Genomic DNA, 25,314 nt, shown 5'->3' on the forward strand with positions numbered 1-25,314 from the left:
GTCAGTTGACTCTTTGTTCAATTCTGATCAACTTTGCTTCATGATGTCATAACAAAATGTTCATCAGTGAAAAGATGTAAAATTTGACCTTGACCTTTGAACCTAATGACCTTGACCTTTGACCTTGATTTTTTACCTCAATGTGTATTTCTGTGAACTGAACATCTTGACCAAGTTTCATGTTCATCGGTCAATAAATACCAAAGTTATCAGCCAGGAACAGAATTTGTGGACAGACAGACAGACAGACAGAGTGATTACTATAGGGCACCCGTATCTCCGATACGGGGCCCTAACAAGAACTATTCTCTATACATAGTATCTGTGTAGAGTCCAGTGTTACTAGTCGTTATGGAAAGTTGAATTTTAGGTTTTTTCAAAGTATAGGTGACATGTTTGTCAAAAGTCTGTATCAACAACACAACAGTTACCAGGACCCATTTTCTATGACTTATATATGTAGCTACTTTTAATTTGCTTTTACTTTCAAATGCATCAGTGATCACTAAATGTTTCAATCAATCATGATACAGGTGAATTCAACCCTGAGAACAGATCGACTGGCAGTTATGGAACCTATTTTACGTCCACATGGACTTAAAAATAGCATCAGTTTATTACAGGTAATTAATAAAACCGACATTTGTACAAGAATATCAATCTGTATCATATATATTAGTTAGTCCCTATAGAAACACAAACATTATTGCTTTTCAGAATTCTATTATCAGGTATTGATTAAATATCTAATCCTGGAGACTAATGAGGTAGTGGGTGTACCTTGGTTAGGTATATATACGTAGAACGTGTTGGGAAACAGCCCTAACGAGACACATATGGCACTATGTAATCCTATACTGTTTCGTGAAGCATCGCAGTATGGTGTAATAGACAGGTTGGGCACAAGGGCAAATATGGCTTGGTAGTAATCCTGCATTTGGTTGGGTAAGCTACATGTACTTCCATTGTTGCAATTAGATATCTTGCGCTCAAGCTTTTTCACTCCAAAATTGGTCAAGTGTGACCTTTTGACCTTTACCAATGTCTAACAAATTTTAAAATGTGTTGAACTGCCTTGATGTAGCATGATACTGTGATGCAAATACAAATTAATTAATAATGATAAAACTTCAAGGTCCTTATGAACAGCTTTATGACAACCTTGGTCTTAGGTCGTCTCAAAGCCGTTCTCAAATTATTATCCATGGTTATTAGTCCTTTGCAACCAGACATTATCTTCCTCAGCCCTCTTTGGGAGCATACAGCCGGTGCTACCATTTAGGAGCTCATTGCTAGCATTTAACAATTCCAGCACTAACCCAATCACATACTCATTTACAGCTGAGTAGACTGGAACAAGCAGAGTAAAGTATACATATCTTGTTCAAAGATACATACACAGTGCCGTGACATGACTCGAACCCACAACCCTTCTGTCATGAGCCTGGCTTCCTACCATTAGGCTACCGTGCCAATTTTGGTTGTGGGATTTACAAGCTATCTTGTACACAAGCCTTTCCTTTAGACAGACACAATTGAAGGCATGCGTATGCACATACACAAACAACGAATTTACAATCACCTAAGTGAGGGGTATATATAAATTACATGAACAACATATTTAACATTATAATTGCTTTAGCTATTATAGTTTCTTCAAAGAAACTTCTCCCCAGGTTTTTAGCAGAGACCTTGGGCATTTTAAGTCCAAGTCTTTAGTTTCTGTGCAGTCAAAGCAATAAAATATGTATAATTATTCGGAGTGCTCAATTAGCCATGACTTGTTAAGTAATTGTAGCATTACGATTACCATACATATATATATATATGTCTGGGTCAAAGAAGTAATATAGACGGTACAATTCCATATAACACTGGATCCTAATGGAGGTATGTCCGTAGGATACGAATTACTTAAAATAGTATAAGGGGCAAAGAGGTGCACACTGTTGGAATTACTTCTTTGCCCCATATATATATATTTCTGAGTATACATACATTCTAAACAAATAAATCAATACCCTTCTATTCTCATTTGAGTATTTAAACATTTTAGTTCACTAGCTACTACATTATAATGAACATACTGTATAGCAAAACCTACAATGAATCATACACGTTTTTTTCACTGACTGCAGCATTTTATAAGTTTGAAGAAATGAAAATGGCAACCAGCCAGTTATCTGGACGAATATTTCTGATCTTAATTATTTAACCAAACTTTAATCGCTTCCCAAATTATACCAAAGTATAACTGGCTCCCAAATTATACCAAAGTATAACTGGCTCCCAAATTATACCAAAGTATAATTGCCTACCAAACTATACCAAATTATAACACTCTGCCTCCCAAATAATACCAATTTAAATATCTGCCTTTACTCTTCTGTTTTATTTACAAACAATATCAGTCCTAAACCATTGTGGTAGGATCACTGAGATTGTCCGGAGAGGTGACTACATTTTAATACATACCAAACCTCGTGATAAGATAGGTATAGTATACACGACAATCAATCTGAAGCGACCTTATAATTTTATCAACAAAGAAATTTAGATATTTCAAAAGGGATTGCTACTTTCAAAATGATACTATGAATTCTCAAAACAACACCCCATTACCTGTTATATACAACTAGAGAAACTGTGAACAAGCTCACAAAGATATGCCCCCTACCTGCACTTACAAGGTTTCTGGAATAGAAATCAAAGTCATAACTCCAATAATAAAAATAGTCAAATTACAAATTCTTTTCTTCATGCACGTGCCAAGTTACAAACAAATTTACGGTTAAGGAGGCGTTGCACTTACAAGATTCTGGAGCGTAACCTTTCAAGGGCCATAACTCCAGGAAAAATTGTCAAATCTCAAATTCTTTTCTTTATGCTTTAGTCATCAACGTTTAAAAAAAATCATGGACAGAAGGTCAAGACAGACTTTTGTAGATATTTACATCCTTTGTAAATATCCTAAAGCTCTCATACTTTGAAGTCACTAATAATGGAGGCCTGTATCTTACAATCTGATTAACATTTTCGTGAAATACTTGTTCAATAATAATAATTATAAATAAATTTGAGGTTCTAATATACTGCTTTATCACAACCTAGTTCGTAGGTCGTCTCAAAGCGGTTCACAAATTATGACGTGTGGTTATAGGGTCTTTGCAACCAGCCAATACATTTCTCACCTCCCTGGGGAGCATACAGCCGGCACTGCCATTTCGCCGCTCGCAGCTAGCATTATACAATTCTAGCACTGCCCAACCACGTACTCATTTACAGCTGAGTAGACTGGAACAAGCGGAATAAAGTGTCTTGTTCAAAGATAAAACACAGTGCCTTGCTGTGACTCAAACCCTTCGGTCACGAGCCCGGCGTCCTACCTCTAGACTACCGTGGCTCACAACCCTTCTGTCACGAGCCAGGCGTCCTACCTCTAGACTACCGTGGCTCACAACCCTTCGGTCACAAGCCCGGCGTCCTACCTCTAGACTACCGTGGCTCCATTTTAATCTGTCAGATGTGTTAATCATATGTAAAAGTCTTACTTTGAAATATTAAGCAGTTAAGACTCTGTGCATACAAAACTGAATATATCCATGCAAATATTTGATTTGAGAAAAGGATATCCTTTATGTACCAATGTAACTCTGTAAGTTAAAGTCAACAACACTGAACAGTTAGCAGCTTAATTTACACTTTCCATAATGAATGAAAATAACGTACATCTTTTTTTTGCTAATTACTTTTGAAATAGGATATAATTCTGGCTTACCTTACATGTGTCTGTATATATTTACCGAGTTTCACCACCCGGCACACCGCCTCTGTGATCAGATTTGCCTCACACTTTCTACACATCTAACATTTAATTTTCCAGAAGGATCAGGATCCAAACTGTATATCACAGCAGGAAATACGTAGCCTGAATGTAACTATAAGTGTCATATTACCAGCCTGGAGAATGGACAAGTCATTTTGATAGGCCTGTATTCGCATCAGAACAGACAGAACTTTGTGTTGGTCAGAGATTTATCCATCTACGCACAACTCACCTAACCTTTTTAAAAGTGTGAATGTGATTTCACACTTGACATGGTACTCCTTCCAAAAAAGTAAATAGTTTTGTTTTCGCCCGATTACACATCAAAACACGATTTCACATAAAAATACTGTAAAATTGCATTATAATCCGTGAACATTCCTTCATCTATCAGTTATACCTAAATACATGTGTCCAGCCCTCATATGTAGTTTTACAATTATCCCTAAATCCCCTTACCGCACTCACATTATACTTAATAAGAATATCTCAATTTTACCCACCTTACAATCCCTAAAACTTAAATTGACCCTCTTCACAATATACCTGTATAAGTTTATCTACCTTCCGTACAATCACTTCTAAAACTTTTACCTGTCCTTACATACTTAGGCAACTTTACTGTCTTTATGAGAATCTTGTAACCTTATATACAAGTTTACTGTCCAATATAATCTGTGTATCCTTATATACATTTTTCTGTCCAGATGTCAACCCTGTAACCTTATATACAAGTTTACTGTCCAATGTAATCTGTGTATCCTTTTATACATTTTTCTGTCCAGATGTCAACCCTGTAACCTTATATACAAGGTTACTGTCCAATATAATCTGTGTATCCTTATATACATTTTTCTGTCCAGAAGTCAACCCTGTAACCTTATAAACAAGTTTACTGTCCAATGTAATCTGTGTATCCTTTTATACATTTTTCTGTCCAGATGTTAACCCTGTAACCTTATATACAAGTTTACTGTCCAATATAATCTGTGAATCCTTATATACATTTTTCTGTCCAGATGTCAACCCTGTAACCTTACATACAAGGTTACTGTCCAAATGAAATCTGTGTATCCTTGCATACATTTTTCTGTCCAGATGTCAACCCTGTAACCTTATATATAGGTTTACCATCCACATGAAATCTGTGTATTATAATTTCTTATAAAAATGTTTTCTGTTCTAATGAAAACCCTGTTACCTTACATACAAGTTAACAGCATGTTCATATGAAATCTGTGTATTCTCATAAAAAAAGTTTCCGGTACTAATGAAAAACTTATCCTTATAAATAGAAGTTTCCTGTTCTCATAAGCATACAAAAAAATAAAATTTATAATTAGACTTTCTTGTCAATATATAGAATAATTTACCTCAAAGTCTCTTGTTTTTCATTTGAGATCCCTGTATTGACATCAGACTATACATGTGCTGGATGACTCGACTATAAATATTAAGTGACAATTATTTTCAGAATGAGTGGATTTTGTCAATACTGAAGTAATTGAGAAGGTATAATAACAGAAAATTGGTGTGTGGTAAATTTAATTGGAGACTAGGACAGTCTACCTATACGATTCACCTGATTATTTCAATGAGGCTTACATTCTAGTGATCACTTTAATCCAGTATGCAACATGACTACACCTATATATACATATTCTGTCTGGTATTCCTAATTTTCTATTAACTTAAATTCTCAAAAACCTGAAATTTAAATTTTAAAAACTTCTTTTCCAAAATGAATAACAATAATGAATTAGTTGCAGTGATAAATTAAAAGCAGAATCATCACCTAAATCCTCAACTGTCCCAATCATTGTCAATGACAATCAAGTCCTGTCCTCACCATTGTCAATGACAAGCAAGTCCTGTCCTCACCATGGTCAATGATAACCTGATAACCTGTCCTGTCCCTACCATTGTCACTGATAACCTGTCCTGCCCTTACCATTGTCACTGATAGCCTATCCTGTCCTCACCATTGACCATGATAACCTGTCATGTCCTCACCATTGTAAATGATAACCTATCCTGTCCTAACCATTGGCAATGATAACCTGTCCTGTCTTAACCATTGTCAATGACAGTCAAGTCCTGTCCTCCCCATTGTCACTGATACCCTGTCCTGTCCTCACTATTGTCAATGATACCCCGTCCTGTCCTAACCATTGGCAATGATAACCTGTCATGTCCTCACCATTGTAAATGAAAATCCTGTCCTGTCCTCACTATTGTCAATTATAACCTGTCCTCACCATTTTCAATGATAACCTATCCTGTCCTTACCATTGTCAGTGATAAACTGTCCTGTGCTTACCATTGTCACTGATAGCCTATCCTGTCCTCACCATTCTCAATGATAGTCCTGTCCTGTCCTCACCATGGTCAATGATAACCTGTCCTTTCCTAACCATTCTCAATGATAGTCCTGTCCTGTCCTCACTACTGTCAATGGTAAACTGTCCTCACCATTCTCAATGATAGTCCTGTCCTGTCCTCACCCTTGTCAATGATAACCTGATAACCTGTCCTGTCTTAACCATTGTCAATGACAGTCAAGTCCTGTCCTCACCACTGTCAATGATAATCCTGTCCTGTCCTCACCATTGTCAATGATAACCTGTCCTGTCCTCACTATTGTCAATGATAACCTGTCCTCACCATTGTCAATGATAACCTGTCCTGTCCTCACCATTGTCAATGATAACCTGTCCTGTCCTAACCATTGTCAATGATAACCTGTCCTGTCCTCACCATTGTCAATGATAACCTGTCCTGTCCTCACCATTGTCAATGATAACCTGTCCTGTCCTCACCAATGTCAATGATAACCTGTCCTGTCCTAACCATTGCCAATGATAACCTGTCCTGTCCTCACCATTGTCAATGATAATCCTGTCCTGTCTTAACCATTGCCAATGATAATCCTTTCCTGTCCTCACCATTGTCAATGATAATCCTGTCCTGTCCTAACCAATGTCAATGCAAATCGTGTCCCGTTCTAACCATTGTCAATGATAACCTGTCCGGTCCTTATCATTGTCAATGATAAGCCTGTCCTGTCCTAACCATTGCCAATGATAATCCTGTCCTGTCCTAACCATTGCCAATGATAACCTGTCCTGTCCTCACCATTGTCAATGATTACCCTCACCTGTCCTCACCATTGCCAATGATAATCCTGTCCTGTCCTCACCATTGTCAATGAATACCCTCTCCTGTCCTCACCATTGCCAATGATAATCCTGTCCTGCCCTAACCATTGTCAATGGTAATTCTGTACTGTTCTAACCATTGTCAATGATAATCCTGTCCTTTCCTAACCATTGCCAATGATAATCCTGTCCTGCCCTAACCATTGTCAATGGTAATTCTGTCCTGGCTTAACAATTGTCAATGATAACCTGTCCTGTCCTATCCATTGTCAATGATAACCTGTCCTGTACTTACCATGGGCAATGATAATCCTGTCCTGTCCTAACCAATGTCAATGAAAATCGTGTCCTGTTCTAACCATTATCAATGATAATTCTGTTCTGTCCTCACCATTGTCAATGATAATTCTGTCCTGTCCTAACCAATGTCAATGAAAATCGTGTCCTGTTCTAACCATTGTCAATGATAATTCTGTCCTGTCCTAACCAATGTCAATGAAAATCGTGTCCTGTTCTAACCATTGTTAATGATAATCTGTCCTGTCCTCACCATTGTCAATGGTAATTCTGTCCTGTCCTAACCATTGTCAATGATTACCCTCACCTGTCCTCACCATTGTCAATGATACTCCTATCCTGCCCTAACCAATGTCAATGAAAATCGTGTCCTGTTCTAACCATTATCAATGATAATTCTGTTCTGTCCTCACCATTGTCAATGATAACATGTCCTGTCCTCACCAATGTCAATGATAACCTGTCCTGTCCTAACCATTGTCAATGATTACCCTCACCTGTCCTCACCATTGCCAATGATAAACCTGTCCTGTCCTCACCATTGTCAATGATTTCCCTCACCTGTCCTCACCATTGCCAATGATAATCCTGTCCTGTCCTAACCATTGTCAATGATAATCCTGTCCTGTCCTCACCATTGTCAATGATAACCTGTCCTGTCCTTACTAGTGTCAATGATTATCCTGTCCTGTCCTAACCATTGTCAATGATACCCTGTCCTGTCCTCACCATTGACAATGATAATTATGTCATGTCCTAACCATTGTCTATGATAACCTGTCCTTTCCTCACCATTGACAATGATAATTATGTCATGTCCTAACCATTGTCTATGATAACCTGTTCTTTCCTAACCATTATCAATGATAGTCCTGTCCTGTCCTCACCATTGTCAATGATAACCTGTCATGTCCTAACCATTGTTAATGATAATCCTGTCCTAACAATTGTCAATGAAAATCATGTCTTGTCCTTACCATGTCAGTTAGAATAATATCTAAATGTTCATGTATATTCATTTCAGAAATGGTGCTTTTAGGTTTTTTTTCTTAAACACTCTTAATCGACATATGTACAATACATATCGGACATTGTTGTACACATGCATTTATTTACAGGAAAAAGTATAGCCACCTGTTCATGAACTTGGGTAGTTTTCTCGTGACACAGAACACTTTAAGGTGTTAAAATACCAGGGACCTCACACAGAGAAGCTACAGACTGAGGCAAAAGTGATTAACACATATGTAAGGCACATCCAGTTGGGTTTACCTAACAGTCATACAGTATCTCCAATCAACTCAATGTGTCAGACACAGGCCAGGCAAAACTCAGTCACTCTCATCCTAATGTTAAGATACTTTACTTCGCTTGTTCCAGTCTACTCAGCTGTAAATGAGTACATATTGGTTGGGCAGTGCTAGAATTGTTGAATGCTAGCTGTCAGCACCTAAATGGCAGCTCCGGCTGTATGCTCCCCAGTGAGTTGAGACAGGTATTGGCTGGTTGCAAAGGTCCTATAACCACGGATAATAATTTGTGGACTGCTTTGAGACGACCTACGAACGAGGTTGTGATAAAGCGGTATATAAAAACCTCAAATTATTATCATTATCAATTATTAATTGTATACCTGTTCTGTTACCAGGGACTCAGGTCTCATTCTTAACAGTTTTAGTCTCTGAGATTTTGATACTGTGTAACATGCATTGTGAAAATGGACATAATGCCATGATACTGATCAGAAATTGAATATATTACAATGCCTTTTATAAGTTCATACAAGTCTTCCAGATTTTCTTCATTGGTCCATTGATCAACCAATTGTACAAAATCGCACGTTTGTGTGGGTTAAAAGCGCACACTGGATGAATGATCGTTGAATCCCACAATTTTGTGTACCTTGTGTGGACGATGTGCACATGATGTATACGTAATATGTGCATACTTTTTGGGGTATTTTGTGCCCCCACACAACAGTGACACATTGGTATTTAAGGTGCATTACATGTATATGATTTTTGTGAAAATCGTAACTCCATTAGGAGTTTAAAATATAATCACACATTTCAATCTTCCGACAGCTGAGTGTTATTAAAGATGGAACATGATAATCACTTCAATGCTCCAAGGCAAGATGAAAGGTTTACCTTTGCTGGCGGACATGTATAGCACACAACTTCTATGAAAACATACATTGTATGTTCTTACTTGTTATGCTAATGTCGTTCTGATACTTCAAACATTCGTTATTACCTACATATCAAATATATCATCAATATATTAAATTTATTCAGAAAGTGATATTTTCTGATGAATCACAGACTTACTAATAAATCCATGTTGTTTTGTAATTCAAATGGTTTGACATGTAATACAATACACCTTGCATAAGTATACGGATTATACAGGATTACTTCAATGTGTTAACACTCCAATGTCACTAACCTGCCTATCTTGTTTTCAGCAGCCATTTAATCATGATGTATTATCGCCTACCGAACACATATTCCCTGACCTAGCTTTCATGTGATCTCACCAAGACAGTACCAGCCATCATTTGTTTTCACCTAAACACAAACTGTTCCTACCCAGTCACCATGTGTTCTCACCTAAACACAAACTGTTCCCACCCAGCCACCATGTGTTTCACCTAAACACAAACTGTTCCTACCCAGCCACCATGTGTTCTCACCTAAACACAAACTGTTTCCACCAAGCAAACATGTGTTTTCACCTAACCACGAACTGTATCCACCAAGCCACCATGTGGTCTGATCTAAACACAAATTGTTACCACCCAGCCACCATGTGTTTATACCTAAACACAAACTGTTTCCACCAAGCAAACATGTGTTTTCACCCAACCACGAACTGTATCCACCAAGCCACCATGTGGTCTGATCTGAACACAAATTGTTACCACCCAGCCACCATGTTTTTCACCTAAACACAAACTGTTCCCCCCCAGCCACCATGTGTTCTGATCTAAACACAAATTGTTACCACCCTGCCACCATATGTTTTCACCTAAACACAAACTGATCCCACCTAGCCACCATGTGTTTTCACCTAAACACAAACTGTTCCCACCCAGCCACCATGTGTTTTCACCTAAACACCAAGTATTCCCACCTTGACACCATGTGTCCTCACCAAAAACATTGTTACCATGCAGCCATCATGTGTTATCACTCAAACATAAAGTGTTCCCAATTTGACATCAAGTGTTTTCACCAAAACCCATGATGTCTTTTTAACTAATCAGAATTTGTTCATTCCCAGCCAATGCCTATACAGGTACAACTGTCTTATTCAATGTTTATCAGAGGGAGATACTGACATATATAGCTAATGGTCGTTCCTGTGTGAAAGATAAAGGGATGAAGCTGTCCTATCGCACAAGCTAGAGGGAGAGAACAATACGTGTATACCAGCTGGAAGAACCTGTTCTTGCGTTTCAGCTGGAAGAAGATGTACTGGTATATCAGCTAGAGGAAGGAAGCTGTACTAAGGTACCAGCTAAAGGGAAGGAACTTAACTGTGTACAATCTAGAGGGAGGGAACTGTTCTTATATACCAGCTGTAAGAAACTGTATTTGTGTACCAGCTGGAGGACGGGAACTGAATTTGTGTACCAGCTGGAGGGAGGGAGCTGTATTGGTATACCTGCTGGAGGGAGGGAACCATGCTTGTGAAATGTACTGGTGTACCAGGTAACTGTACTGGTGTACCAGGGAACTGTACTGGTGTACTAGGGAACTGTACTGGTGTACTAGGGAAATATACTGGTGTACGAGGAAACTGTACTGGTGTACTAGGGAAATATACTGGTGTACTAGGGAATTGTACTGGTGTACCAGCTGAAGGGAACTGTACTGGTGTACCAGCTGGAGGGAGCTGTACTTGTGTACCAGCTGGAGGGAACTGTACTGGCATACCAGCTGGAGGGAACTGTACATGTACTGGTGTACCAGCTAGAGAGAACTGTACTGATGTACCAACTGAAGGGAGCTGTATTGGTGTACCAGCTGAAGGGAGCTGTACTGGTGTACTAGCTGAAGGGAGCTGTACTTGTGTACCAGTGTACAGTGTACCAGCTGGATAGAGGGAACCATACTGGTGTACTAGCTGGAGCGAACTGTACTGGTGTACCAGCTGGAGGGAGGGAACTGTACTGGTGTACCAGCTGGAACGAACTGTACTGGTGTACCAGCTGGAGGGAGGGAATTATACTGGTGTACCAGCTGGAGGGAGCTGTACTTGTGTACCAGCTGGAGGGAGGGAATTATACTGGTGTACCAGCTGGAGGGAGCTGTACTTGTGTACCAGCTGGAGGGAGGGAACTGTAATGGTATACTAGTTGGAGGAAGGGAACTGTACTGGTGTAGTAGCTGGAGGGAGTGAACTGTACTGGTGTAGTAGTTGGAGGGAGGGAACTGTACTGGTGTGCCAGCTAGAGGGAGGGAACTGTACTGGTGTAATAGCTGGAGGGAGTGAACTGTACTGGTGTACCAGCTAGAGGGAGGAAACTGCACTGGTGTACTAGCTGGAGGGAGGGAACTGTACTGGTGTACCAGCTAGAGGGAGGGAACTGTACTGGTGTAGTAGCTGGAGGGAGGGAACTGTACTGGTGTAGTAGCTGGAGGGAGGGAGGGAACTGTACTGGTGTGCCAGCTAGAGGGAGGGAACTGTACTGGTGTAGTAGCTGGAGGGAGGAAACTGTACTGGTGTACCAGCTAGAGGGAGGAAACTGTACTGGTGTAGTAGCTGGAGGGAGGGAACTGTACTGGTGTGCCAGCTAGAGGGAGGAAACTGTACTGGTGTAGTAGCTGGAGGGAAGGAACTATACTGGTGTACCAGATGGAGGGAAATGTACTGGTGTACCAGCTGAAGGGAAATGTACTGGTGTACCAGCTGAAGGAATTAAGGGACATAGGGCCAGGTGGAATGTAAAAGTACTATAATTAAGAAACTGCAATGAAGTATTCACTTGTGTATAAATACATAGTAAATCCCTACTCTTACCATCTATAATGTACCAATATACAAATAGATATTTTACCAATATACAAATGTATGTATAATTTAAAAATATACACTTACCAACTGCATATTTCTCTTTCCTGAGTTTTTCATTGTCCTTTAGCAGTGTTTCAATCAAAGTGTTCTGCTTGTGGGTCTGGAAATTTTCCAATAATTAATTAAATCAACAGCATAATTAATTTTAACAGGTTTTTTTGTATGTTTTTTTAAGAGAAAAAAAATCAAATACCCATATTAATTCTCATGCACCATTTTCCGAATATCAAATTCATTTGGAAATTTCAGTCAACAACAATTTACTAGATTTATATATATACAATGTATAAGGTTATTGCTTTGCTTTGCTTCAAATAATACAATATACTTACCAATGCTTTGAGCTGTAGGATTTCATGTTTCATCCTCATTACAACAGAAACTTGATTCTGATAAACCTCCACAGTTTTTTCTTTCCTGTAATAATTATATTGATCTATAACTATGCTATACTTTTGTAATTGATATGTCTCTGACTTACTAAGCTGTGATAGCACAAAACAGCTAAAGCAATAATATTGCCAATTCAAGAACTATTCTCTCATAAGAAATTGAGAGTCCCTTTAAGGGTTCATCAGTCATATATTAGCAGAAAAAAGATTGTCACGGAACTTAAGTTTTGTAGAATATAATTATTAAAATAATTTCTTTTTAATCAAGACTCTGCATTTAAGTTCCCATTTTTGGCCAGGAATCTGTATTCACATGAATATCATAACAGTTTTTTATCAAATGAATTGAACTTTTTTATACAAAATTTCACAACTTGACATGGCTCAATTATAAATATCTCATTTTGATGTCAAAGATCTAAGTTTGATATAGTGATGTAAGAGTTATCCCCCCTTACTTAATGTGGGACATATAAAAACTCACCATTTATTGAATTCCTGTTCTAACTCAAAAACTTCAAACCCTGGCACTTTAACTGTACTCAGAAGACTATGTCCTGAAAGGAAAAATAAACAATCAAAATTATAGGTGCATACAAATAATTCTATTTGCTGATAACATGTGATTATCCATTTTCATGATATATTTTTTTCTGAAACAATTTGCTATTTAAATCTAAATAAGAGCTAGTTTTACTCTCTATAAAACTGAAAAGAGTTATTTCCCTTGTTCTTGATATCTTCATATTATTGTTTTTTTTTCTTCTTTGGGGGATTATAAACAATTTAAAACAATTTAACAATTGATACTTTAAAGTATTCAAAACAATGTTATTAAAACCGCATGAAAAAAACATAAAACAAACAATATATGAAAAAAACAATTTCAAGCAAAGTGAGTATGAATCTTATTTCCGGGAATATAGGAAAAGCTTCAAGCTTGGTTAATCATAGACGACGGACGTTGCGCCATGGCTATTCCCATTACGGGCCTTTTCGCTCACCTGGTAATAGTTATTTTAACGTGAATTTTTCTGCCTGCAAATGCAGGCAACAAACATGAAAAATAAAACAGAACTATGTCCTTGATTCTTATAACTATATCTTCTTTTATGGGATATGTAGATAAATATTGTACTGCAACGGAAAGATGGTTTATTTTATATATATAGACAGTATCTTAAATGAGCGATGTAACGTACTAGTCATTGAAACGTCGAATTACAGTTATGCTATCAGAGACGTCTGTGTGCTAATATACAATGGCCGTGGGCGTGTGGAACTCTCTCCCAAATGATAGTTGTTAGAGGCCCCTCCCTGAATAGTTGTACAATCACTGGCGTCATCACTACCAAAAATGTGTACCTACATGTTACTCACAACCGGACACAACTATAGAACAGTATCAAGATGCGTCTCAAAAAGCTGGACCAGCTCACATCGACGTCGACACTACATGAAATATATTTAATTGACCAATCAAGTGTCCACTTAGCGGAAATCACTGAGGGGTAATGTACATAAACATGAAACCACGGAATTAGATTAGATGGTGTTATCTAAGTCCGTGATGAAACAAAGTAATTTTTTGACATCACAAAGACATAGTTGTGAAAAAAGGCTTAAAACGTTGTGTGCATCATGTTATGATTGGCAACATACATTCTGTTGCATACAATATGAATACCAGAAGAAAATGGCCGGAAAAAACAACCGTGTTTATGACTATTTGTGAAATTAATAAGAGTTATTTCCCCTGTTCTCGATATTCACATTATTTAGTGAAATTCTTATTTCAAAATACTTTTAAACGATTAAAAACAATTTTACAATATAAAATCTTATAATGTTGAACAACTGTTTTCAATAAAAATGTGAAATAACACCAAAAACAAAAAATATATTAAAACATATTTTAAGACAAGTGAGTTTGATATCTTCTTCCGAGTATATGGTAAAAATTCTAAGTATGAGAGCTCATAGACGACGGACGTTGCGCCATGGCTATTCCCATTACGGGCCTTTTCGCTCACCTGGTAATAGTTATTTTAACGTGAATTTTTCTGCCTGCAAATGCAGGCAACAAACATGAAAAGAATAAGACCCTATTATGCCCTTGATCCTTACAAATGTTGATTATTATATATATTCTTTTACGGTGCATGTAGGTATCTTTCGAAAGATGTTAAACTGTACTGCAATGGGAGGAAAAAAGTAAAGCTGATCTCCACTTTTAATGGAACAGCCTCCTATCAAGTTGGTTGATTAGTCAACATCTGAAAGAGTGATGTTACGTCTCTGATGTAACGTACTAGTCATTGAAATGTCGAATTTCAGAGTTCAGTTGTGCTATCAAAGACAGCTGTGTACTCAAGAGTCTACTTAGCGGAAATGCACTGAGGGGCAATGTACATAAAATATGAAACAAAGTAATTTTTTGACATCACAAAGACATAGTTTTCCAAAAAAAGGCTTAAAACGTTGTGTGCATCATGTTATGATTGGCAACATACATACTGTTGCATACAATATGAATACCAGAAGAAAATGTCTGGAAAAAACCATAGGAGCCTGAAGTTCTGTCAATAATGAATAATAATAGTAAAACAAAAAAATCCCCCTAAAATGCTTAAAAAATAGATTATATTAGGTGTTTTTTTTTGTATTACTATTATTATTCATTATTGACAGAACTTCAGGCTCCTATGAAAAAACAAACGTGTTTATTACAATTTGTAAAATTAATAAGAGTTATTTCCCCTGTTCTCAATATTCACAATATTTAATAAAATTCTTATTTCAAAATAATTTTAAACAATTAAAAACAATTTTACAATATAAAACCTTATAATGCTGAACAACTTTTCTTAATAAAAATGTGAAATAACAATAAAAACAAAAAATATATTAAAACATAATTTAAGACAAGTGAGTTTGATATCTACTTTTCCTCTATATATTGAAAGTTCGAAGTATGAGAACTCATAGACGACGGACGTTGCGCCATGGCTATTCCCATTACGGGCCTTTTCGCTCACCTGGTAATAGTTATTTTAACGTGAATTTTTCCACCTGCAAATGCAGGTAACAAAATATGAACTAAAGCTACATTCTAGTCTTTAAACTGACTAGAGTGCTTCCTGTCACCCCTACTATGCCCTGCAGGTAGGGCGTAAGAATTGTACCTGCTGCCCCCAATTGCATGATCGTAAGAGGCGACTAAATTTGGGACCTTATCTCTTATCTCCTTTCTAAATAACTTTCTTTTTCCTAATGTCTCCCTTGACAATGCCTCACTTTTGGCCATTTGTTGAGCGTTCGCCCCTGTGAGGAAGGCTTTGGGTTCTGTCCCCTGGCCGAGACATACCAAAGTCTTTAAAAATGGCAGTTTCTACTCCTGCTTAACGCTCAGCAAATTAGGAGTGGGACGACTGGTTCGCCCGTTGTCAGTATAATGTGACCGGGTGGGGCGTCCTGCTGGGTGTCTTCGGCAGTATGTTTCAGTGAGGTAGCACTATAAAGTCGGCATCAGTTCCGCGCTATCACAAGGAGACAAACACGAACATATCGCAGCCTCCCAAAATACACACACATACACTACACGCATGCATCTTGCACACAGGGGAGGCCGTCCTTAAATGACCTTAGCTGTTAATAGGACGTTAAACAAAATCAAACAAACAAACAAACAAACCCCTACTATGGAAGAATTATAAGAACACTAAACAAACAAAGCCAAGATTTTAATTAAAAAAATCCAACTATAAATGTTTGTGTGGTGGTTTTTTTCCAGATCAGCCTTACAAAAGATTGTAAAATCTTTATTTTGTCGAACAATATACATGTCCAATTTCTTCATGCCTACAAACACAAGAGGCAAAATACCATCCATCTGCGACTGTTGGTATTGTAACACATTTGACCCATGAGGGTCAAAGTCATCCATGACTTTAAATACTGTACTCGAAATTCAGCACTTTTAAAACTTGCTTAAAATTTAAATATGGATGTGACATAAGGGTGAGGACAATTCAATCCCTAATGAAGGGCTCAGCCTGAAAACTTTAATCAACAGTGACTGCTACTGTAATATTTATTTCATTCATGATTACTTCAACACACTTGATAGCTCTTTATCTGAGCATGCTAATGGCCATATTCAGAAGAAGTTGTTCAAAGGTTTTCAACATATTTGATCCGTATATATGGGTGAAGGTCATTCATTTGAACAAACTTAACAACCCTTACATCCCAGCATAATGATGATGATGAAATATCATCACCCTAGGCCCGTGATCTTATACATTGATAGATACATACATACATAGATTTATTCTGACAAAATTAGGATTTTACAATCCTTTGACATTCAGTTCTGAAAACCCCAACCAATTAAATAAAAACATATTTCAAAGGTTGCGACGTTTAGATTTCAATTCTTTATTTAAAACTGTATTTATGTGCTTGGTTTTGCCAGTGTTCATCTTGTCTATATTCAAACTGTTTAAATTGTGTTTGAATTCACATGATCTTGAAGGTAAGTCCAGGTCATATTTATTCCCAATCTAGCCTTATATCATGACTCTAAGCCATTTGGTTCTTCAGAAAAAAGTTCTTTGAAGTTATTCACATATGTGACCTTGATTATAAGTTGAGGTCCTTTTTATTCACAAAATTTCTTTTATCTAGTCAGCGATGTGATATTGTCCATTATTGTTTTGTTTAACTTTCAAGAAAGTAAACTTGAATTCAGTTTGAATGGATGACGAGTTACAGCTATTTTAACATGCATATACAAAGAGCAATATACACAGTAAAAACAACACCACATTTTTTATGTGATATTACAGAGAGCACTTGTTAATTGAGTGGACATACACAGCGATTCAGACTTAAGATGCCAAAACACCATCCTTGGTACTCCAGGGGTTATGGTCACTTTCGCTCCCTGCACCCTTGGAATATGTCATATTCAAAATTGAAGGCTCAGTGGGTGTCACCTTGTGGATGAGACAGAAGACAAGTTTGATCCTTTTCACCTGAGACCAATCAAATATCTAGCAGTGTGCCTTCAATTTTGCTATGACATATATTATTCCAGGGGTGCAGAGAGCGAAAATTAGCAAAAGCTCTTGAGTACCGTGGATGCAAAAACCCAGTAAATATACGTCAGTGGCAGTTGAATTAGAGTGAACCTTTATTTACAGTACAGTTATGGAGTTCATCTTACCTGAGAACCCTGGCAGGTAACACATCAAAGTACAGTTGGTAAACTGTTCCGCAAGCTCACTGGGGACAAATTGGAAACTCTGTTACTGATAAGGCATGTCTTATTGAACATAATCATTTATCAGGTCCTACTGTTTTCTGTTTTACATAATATAATGTACAACAGTCAAGCCTGTTAACTCATTCACACCTGAAATTTCATGATGAACTATTCCAACCTTTGAATTGGAAGAGTTCAACTGTGTCTGCAGGGGTGTATAACTTATATGAGCTGTGAAGTTAAAAAATAAACATTTTCAAGCAAAATCTCGAGTCACATCCCCATATTTACATTTTTATCATATTACATGTATATATCTAAATACATTATCATTTATCATTTATAGAATGAATCAACAGTCAATAATCTGAAAATAAACTATACTACAAGACATTCTGATTTATGGTCTATAGAAAACGTTGTTACGGTAATATCTAACGACAAAATGTGGTGAAATGTATACTGACCTCCATCTGCTGTTGAGAACGACATCATCTGAGAAACCAAAGTGTTGGAAGAACTCAACAGCCGCGTTGTCAGCATGAACCACTATAGCATCGAAATGGCCAACCACAGCAGGGTCTATCACTTGCTGCAAATAGAAAGAATCTCGTGACCATTTTTTTTCTATATTTTAAGATGCATGGGAGGACACAAAGATTCATCAGCTTTACATCAGCAGTGTACAATTCAACTAGCCGAGACCTGGTGCTGCTAGATTTTAAGTCAGTACTGGCGAAATTATTTTGATATTTTCTATAAAAATATAGGTCGGACTAGAAGAATTTGTCACAGTCAGTCTGCGGGCTTGTCTTAAATCAAAATATGAGAATGTAGAACCTCTGTACATACACAAGGATACTGACGTAACCTCATCCCATGTTACATACAGAGAAATAGTCTTGTCACATCTCACAATATCTAACAAAAAATAATAGTTGTAATATTTTCATAAAGTCACTGAACAGAAACCTAAAAGAACGTTTAACTGATTGTACTTGATTACATTTAAGTAAATTACAAGACAAAGGTAGCAATAGGTTTAATTGGTAGTTAAAAAGAAAACAAAAATCAAACATATTGTTATGTGTAAAAATTGATTTCATAAAAATCAATTGTTAACTTTGGATTGAGAATAAATATTGTAGTAATTGCATGCGAACCTGTAATAGGTATTTGCCGATTCCAAACTTCCTGTGTCTCCGTCTGACGGACAGTAGAGTCAGGTGGACAACTCTATCTTTTTGTCGCCTGGAAATATCATATACAAACTATATATATATATAGACTGGGATACAGCTTCATCATTAACAGTGCTTACCAATACCATACACCTAATTAGTACATCACTAATCACATGTAATTAACAAAGAAAATATTCATCAGGGGTTTTCAGATTACCTTCATTTTGCAACAATTATCTGTTATCTGAACATGTATATATACCTACAATAATTTCTGTTATTTAAAATTTAAAATTAATAATTTCTACCGATATGGTAATCACCAACTCATTGATTTTGAAATCTTACCTGTAGATAGAATGTGCATGCTTACATATGACTTGATTTCACATATGATTTTATTTGAATTGACGCAGAATATTTATTGTTTGAAAATACTGTATTCTGTTAAAAATAACAACTTTAGAACTAAGAATGAATCATCATTTATGAAAATGTATATATATACACTTACACATATTTCTTTTCAAATGTGACACAGCCTATGATGCGGTTCTCTATCCCGACCTGTTCCTCTTTTATTTCACGCGGCTTACACTGTCTCTTCTTTCTCCTTTCCACTGTCTTCTTAATGAATGTGTTTATTCCTTTGGAAAAGTCTTCTTCATCACTGAAACAGATTCCAGACATGTACAATGATTGTATAGAATGTCTTCATTCATATCTACCTTTTTTTTTACCTTGAACTGAAAGTCCAAGACCCATTTACAACAAACAATTAAGTACACTCCTAGATTGATGTAAAACAGCCAGGATTCCAACTAGAACCTGAGTATCCTTCTCTTTAGGCCAAACAAAAAAGACTTGGTGTTTCCGGTAACCCTACCCACCCTAATTTGTTGTGCCTACCCTAAACTTTTTAAGGCAATTTTCAAAGAAGCACTGTTCAGTGTCAAGATCATTCTCCTATATACACCATATGAAATTATTTATTAAATTAAAATCTTATACCTACCTACCTACCCTAAATTTGTCCAACATGTTACAGGAAACACACATACCTTTTTGTCTGGCCTTAGCATATGCAGTTTTCAATGCAAATGGCATCAAATGGCATCTTTTGGGTGTAGCTGGTTTTGATTCAAATTATGACACTTTAACCTAAAGCAGCCAAATCTTTCAATGAAGGATCTTACATGTATACTAATATCGACACAACATTTTGGCTGTAGATTTTGACCTTTACCCCTGTACACTTTGACCTTAATCCCTTCGTACTTACTCGTCATCCTCGAGGTCTTCCTCCTCTGACTCAGTGTCGCTGTAGACGTCAGCGAACTTGCTAGTGAGTTGTTCCTCTTCCTCATATATGTCGTCATTCTCTCCATCCTCCTTTTCCTCCTTTGTCTTAGTCTCCTTGGATTCTGTTTCATTGTCGTCATCCTTGTCAGACGTCTTTTGAATTTTCTTTTCTTCCAATGATCTCACAGTTTCTATAAAAAAATTGAGCAATATCTTTTCATTTCACACCTGTAATATTTTTGCCTGTTTTTTGTTATTAAACGTAACAATGTAAGGAGTTGCAAAATATTGCTTGCTGCATGAATGTAATTATTTTATTTTGGTATTAATTTCAAGAGAACTGGAAAAAAATATAATACTACATTTGAATACAATGAGCCATTTTACAACTTACCTTTGAGATCCCTGACTAGAACAATGGTTCTGGCCCATTTCTCACACACTGTGGCATACAGGACATCTGGGGTCATCTCAGACAGCGATACATCATACAATCCGACGACAGCGTGTAGCAGGTCAGTGTTAGAGATCTGATTAACCAAGATAAAACATATTACATGCACCATTTTAGATCTGTTATGGACAAGTCAGTATCATGAAGACCCTGTCCAGTTAAGCTACACTCCTTCATCATATAGTCCTCTACCTCACAGATACATTGGACTCGGTGCACCACCTAAAATTGGTATGAGAGATTAAAATCACACAGGCATAGCTGATCAGATCTATCTGGAGTTTGGTGGATGTGAATTCTGGTATTGTTATAATAATAATAATTATAATAATTTGAGGTTCTTATATACCACTTTATCACACCCTAGTTAGTAGGTCGTCTCAAAGCGGTTCACAAATTATCATCCGTGGTTATAGGGCCTTTGCAACTAGCCAATACATTTCTCAACTCCCTTGGGAGCATACAGCCAGAGCTGCCATTTCGACGCTTACAGCTAGCATTCAACAATTCTAGCACTGCCCAACCACTTACTCATTTACAGCTGTGTAGAATGGAACAAGCGGAGTAAAGTATCTTGCTCAAGGATACAACACATTGCCGTGCAGTGGCGCGAACCCGCAACCCTTCGGTCACGAGCCTGGCATCCTACCACTGGACTACTGTGCCTCCTGAACTTTTACACTTTTGTTATTTTGGTGCAGAACTTAATATACTCATCAAACTAATGTTGCAATTGTACTTGTATTAAGGGTCACAGACCTTGAAGAAGTATTGTATAGCTGCTTTGTAAATTACCATTGACCAGGTATCTTAGTTGAAGAGTGATTATCTGTTGAAGTCTTGCTGTTAGTCATTGTATATATATGTAACAGGCCTAGGCCCGATGACTACCAGTGACCAAACACATATGTAGCTCAATTACTCAGTGCTTCGTTCTTGAGTTTAGAGGTCCCGTTTCAAATCCTGGTCAGGTCCTGCCACACTTTTCCTGTCCTATGACAGTGGCGCATGTGACAGACCCTTGTTTCATGTAGTGCTGGTGTTTGGCCGGGGATACCAAACTTTAGTTGTAAATAGTTTTGTCTTTACGGATAAAGATTTAGAAAAGAGATTGAGGTGTGAAGAGGGACTGGGTAGGGTGACTACTGGTGACCAATTGGTGAGGACTTCCTATTCTAAAGTCCGGACTTGGTCCATGGTTCGAATCCTGGTCTGACTTGTTTCATTTTCCCTTACATAGTAGTCTCTAAAATAAAACAAGTAATTTGAGTAATGCACAATTCCAGTCTGGCCCCATAGCAAACCTTGTCATAAAATTCTTCATGATAATATAGCTTGATATTCCATACTAACAATTCATGTCGAGAAATTGACAAGAAGCAATGCTTTCTTGGCGTATTTAATCAGTAATGGAGAAATACTTAACTGTACAGCCGTACGTCTAGCTAACAAAAATGTCTTTCCAGCCGAGGAGAGAAAGTAAAAGTCCTTGCTTTATTCACCTAGCCTCTCTAGAATACAAGTACATGCATTTATTCTGAATCAAAATCATCTTCCAACAGCTTCTCAAACATCGTTATAAATGAGTTATCTATTTTACGTTTAAACCTATTGATATTGTGCTTTATGCAGTTTGAAATTCTCACTGCGGCACCCTCTCAGTGCGTACATGCTCTAACCGAACCTGTTCGTTTTTATTCAAATCCAAATGTGAACAGTTTTATGTTATTAGAGGTATATTTCATGATACTTATTATTCTTACATGCGCTGTATAATGTAAATTCAAGAATGTGTTGTGTGTGAACTCAGACTCATAAATGACACTGTGTTGTCGGTCGACAAGGAAGTGCTGTACATGTTTACTTCTCACTGAAAGGCCCGGATATTGCGCTTTTCCGGTCGTAGCTTTTTTTATCACTAGCTTTCCCAAAGATGAAACTGACCACAATGGACGTTGGCTTCAGGTCATGTCATTATCAACTATGTAAACTTTCGTTAGAAGATATTAATTTTCAGTATCGACTTGATTTTCAGGTTGTCATTTGACTAAATAGCCCCATTAATATTTACCTACCCAACAATATAACAGGTAGATTTTACTTGTTTATATGATCACGATCACCTTCTGGTTTTGCAAAAAAAAGTTATTAATTTCACATTTGCTCAGTGGTACTGTTAGAGTGTGACCCAACTAGAAAGTCTCAAGGTGTCACTGGTTTTAATCTCCATCGAATGCACATATTCTTTTCACTTCTTTTTTTATACTTTCTTCAGTACCAGGATAGGAAAAATTCACCACCAGACTTGGATTCGAACCTTGGACCTTTCAAATCTTAAGTGGAAGCTCTAACAAAATTGAGCTATTTGGTGGCTAGTGACCGATCCAATCCAATCCGCTATATTACTCCATCGTTTTCTAAGTCTTCGCCCCAAAAAAATATTATAAATTCACAACCTAGGTTTGGGTATATCCTTATATTAACAAGGGATGGTCATAGGCACCATTGTGACAGGAGAGGAAAATGCAAGGCAAGATCATGATTTGAACCGAGAACCTCTAAACTCTAAATTGACACTCTAAGCAATTAAGCGACACCACACTCACTAGGGAGGGCCACAGACACCATTTGTAACAGGAAAGAGATTAGGGGTAGCGTGCTTCCACCGGGCATCAAACCTGCGATCTCTATTCAGACTCTCTACTACTGAGCTAAAGCGATATTCCCTACAGCTGATGCTTGTAAGGCAACCTAATCAATGCATGTAAATTCAGGAATGTGTTATGTGTGAACTCAGACTCATAAATGACACTGTGTTGTCGGTCGACAGCATAGTACTGTACATGTTAACTTCTCACTGAAAGGCCTGGATATTTCGGTCGTAGCTATTTGAATCACCAGCTTTCCCAAAGATGAAACTGACCACACTGGAAATTGGCTTCAGGTCATGTCATTATCAACTACGTAAACCATATGTAACAGAAAAGAGATAAGTGTGCTTCCACCAGGCATCAAACCTGCGATCCTTAAGTTCCTAGTCGGACGCTCTACTATTGAGATAAAGGGAATTACAGCTGATACTTGTAAGGCAACCTAATCAATGCCCATCTTTTACATGTGTACATTGTTCTTGTCTTCAAGGGCAAAGACTTTGAAAATAGGGTGAGTTAACACGTAGGATAAATTAAGTATGTGCATTGTTTATAGTGTAAAAGTTTTACTAGCTTCAGTGACAGGGAACTTTCGTTCAGCTCAGCAGTAATGCATCCGACTAGAAAACTTGTGATCGCGGGTTCGATGTTCACCTAACTCAAGTATTCCAGTACTACAGTAGCTTCATTCTATTACACAATGCACAATGTTATAAAGGTACGCTACATTATACATATCAAGTAAAGTGGATGACGTGTCTAAGGGCTAATTTTACTACATTACAATCGCTCCTAAAAGGGGTCTTACCCCAGGGATGATGCCATCGTCGCCTGTCAGAGCAGCAGCTGTGTTGCTGGGGCACAACTGGACCAACCTCCTCAGATCCACCAACACTGGATACGCTGTGATCAGTTCTCCTGTCTTGTTGGTAAATGTCTGCTTGTCTGCGAGCTGTGCCCCGGGACGACTAAAATTGTCGTCCATGGTCTCGTGTGCAGAACGAAGATCTGTCAAGGCATTTTTGAAGGCGATGATATCTACCGAGTCGAACGCGTCGAGGCCTGCTTGCCCCTCCGCCATAATGTCAACAAAACAGTCCTGCAGTGAATGGGGTCATAACAAATTACGAAATATGCTCTCGCGTCCGGACCGGAATTGTAATTTCAGTAAATGATGGTGTGTCGGGCTCAGAAACTTTATCTGTCTGAATATATATTTATATAAAGAATAATGTGATTTTTCAATCAATGAATAATAATAATAATAATAATAATAATAATAATAATAATAACAACAAATCACCAACAATAGTAATAAATCATCCAATAATCATCAAGCACAAATAAGTTATTAATAATTAATCTCATCATAGTTACGGGCTATTTTCTCACGAAAATTAATGTGCAGAGAAGAAATCAATTGTTTTGTGTACTTTAGTGAAACTGTGTGTATGACCAGTTCGCTACTGACGTGTAGACGGAACTTCATAAGACAACTTTCCAACAAGAGGAAAGCCTGGGTCAGCGACTTGACTCTACTTAGACCTAATTCCGTGGTTTTATATAGCGTAAAAACTCTAACCTGTGGAACTTTTGGGACAACAAGTTAACACATGTACAATGTCAGTGATTTATTTAATATTCATATCCCATGTATATCTGTTCTGTGGAGTCTTAATCCCCCCGCCCCCCAACCCCA

General features: G+C 37.5%; 1 protein-coding gene across 1 annotated transcript in view; it reads right to left on the reverse strand.

Annotated features, from left to right (window-relative positions):
* LOC110449214 overlaps positions 1 to 24,722 on the reverse strand; it is a 36,787-nt gene extending 12,065 nt beyond the window's left edge. Inside the window, exons 1-10 of the mRNA XM_021495920.1 lie at positions 24,424 to 24,722; positions 20,905 to 21,040; positions 20,491 to 20,701; positions 19,723 to 19,878; positions 19,188 to 19,275; positions 18,492 to 18,616; positions 17,986 to 18,044; positions 13,240 to 13,312; positions 12,696 to 12,780; positions 12,388 to 12,463 (exon numbers count right to left, since the gene is read on the reverse strand). Of these exons, the coding sequence (XP_021351595.1) occupies positions 12,388 to 12,463; positions 12,696 to 12,780; positions 13,240 to 13,312; positions 17,986 to 18,044; positions 18,492 to 18,616; positions 19,188 to 19,275; positions 19,723 to 19,878; positions 20,491 to 20,701; positions 20,905 to 21,040; positions 24,424 to 24,696 (1,282 nt within the window). The 5' untranslated portion in view covers positions 24,697 to 24,722. The remainder of the gene's footprint in view (positions 1 to 12,387; positions 12,464 to 12,695; positions 12,781 to 13,239; positions 13,313 to 17,985; positions 18,045 to 18,491; positions 18,617 to 19,187; positions 19,276 to 19,722; positions 19,879 to 20,490; positions 20,702 to 20,904; positions 21,041 to 24,423) is intronic.
* Positions 24,723 to 25,314: the final 592 nt, after the last annotated feature.

The sequence above is a fragment of the Mizuhopecten yessoensis genome, unplaced genomic scaffold (genome assembly GCF_002113885.1).
Source record: "Mizuhopecten yessoensis strain PY_sf001 unplaced genomic scaffold, ASM211388v2 scaffold431, whole genome shotgun sequence".
Taxonomy (NCBI): Eukaryota; Metazoa; Mollusca; class Bivalvia; order Pectinida; family Pectinidae; genus Mizuhopecten; species Mizuhopecten yessoensis.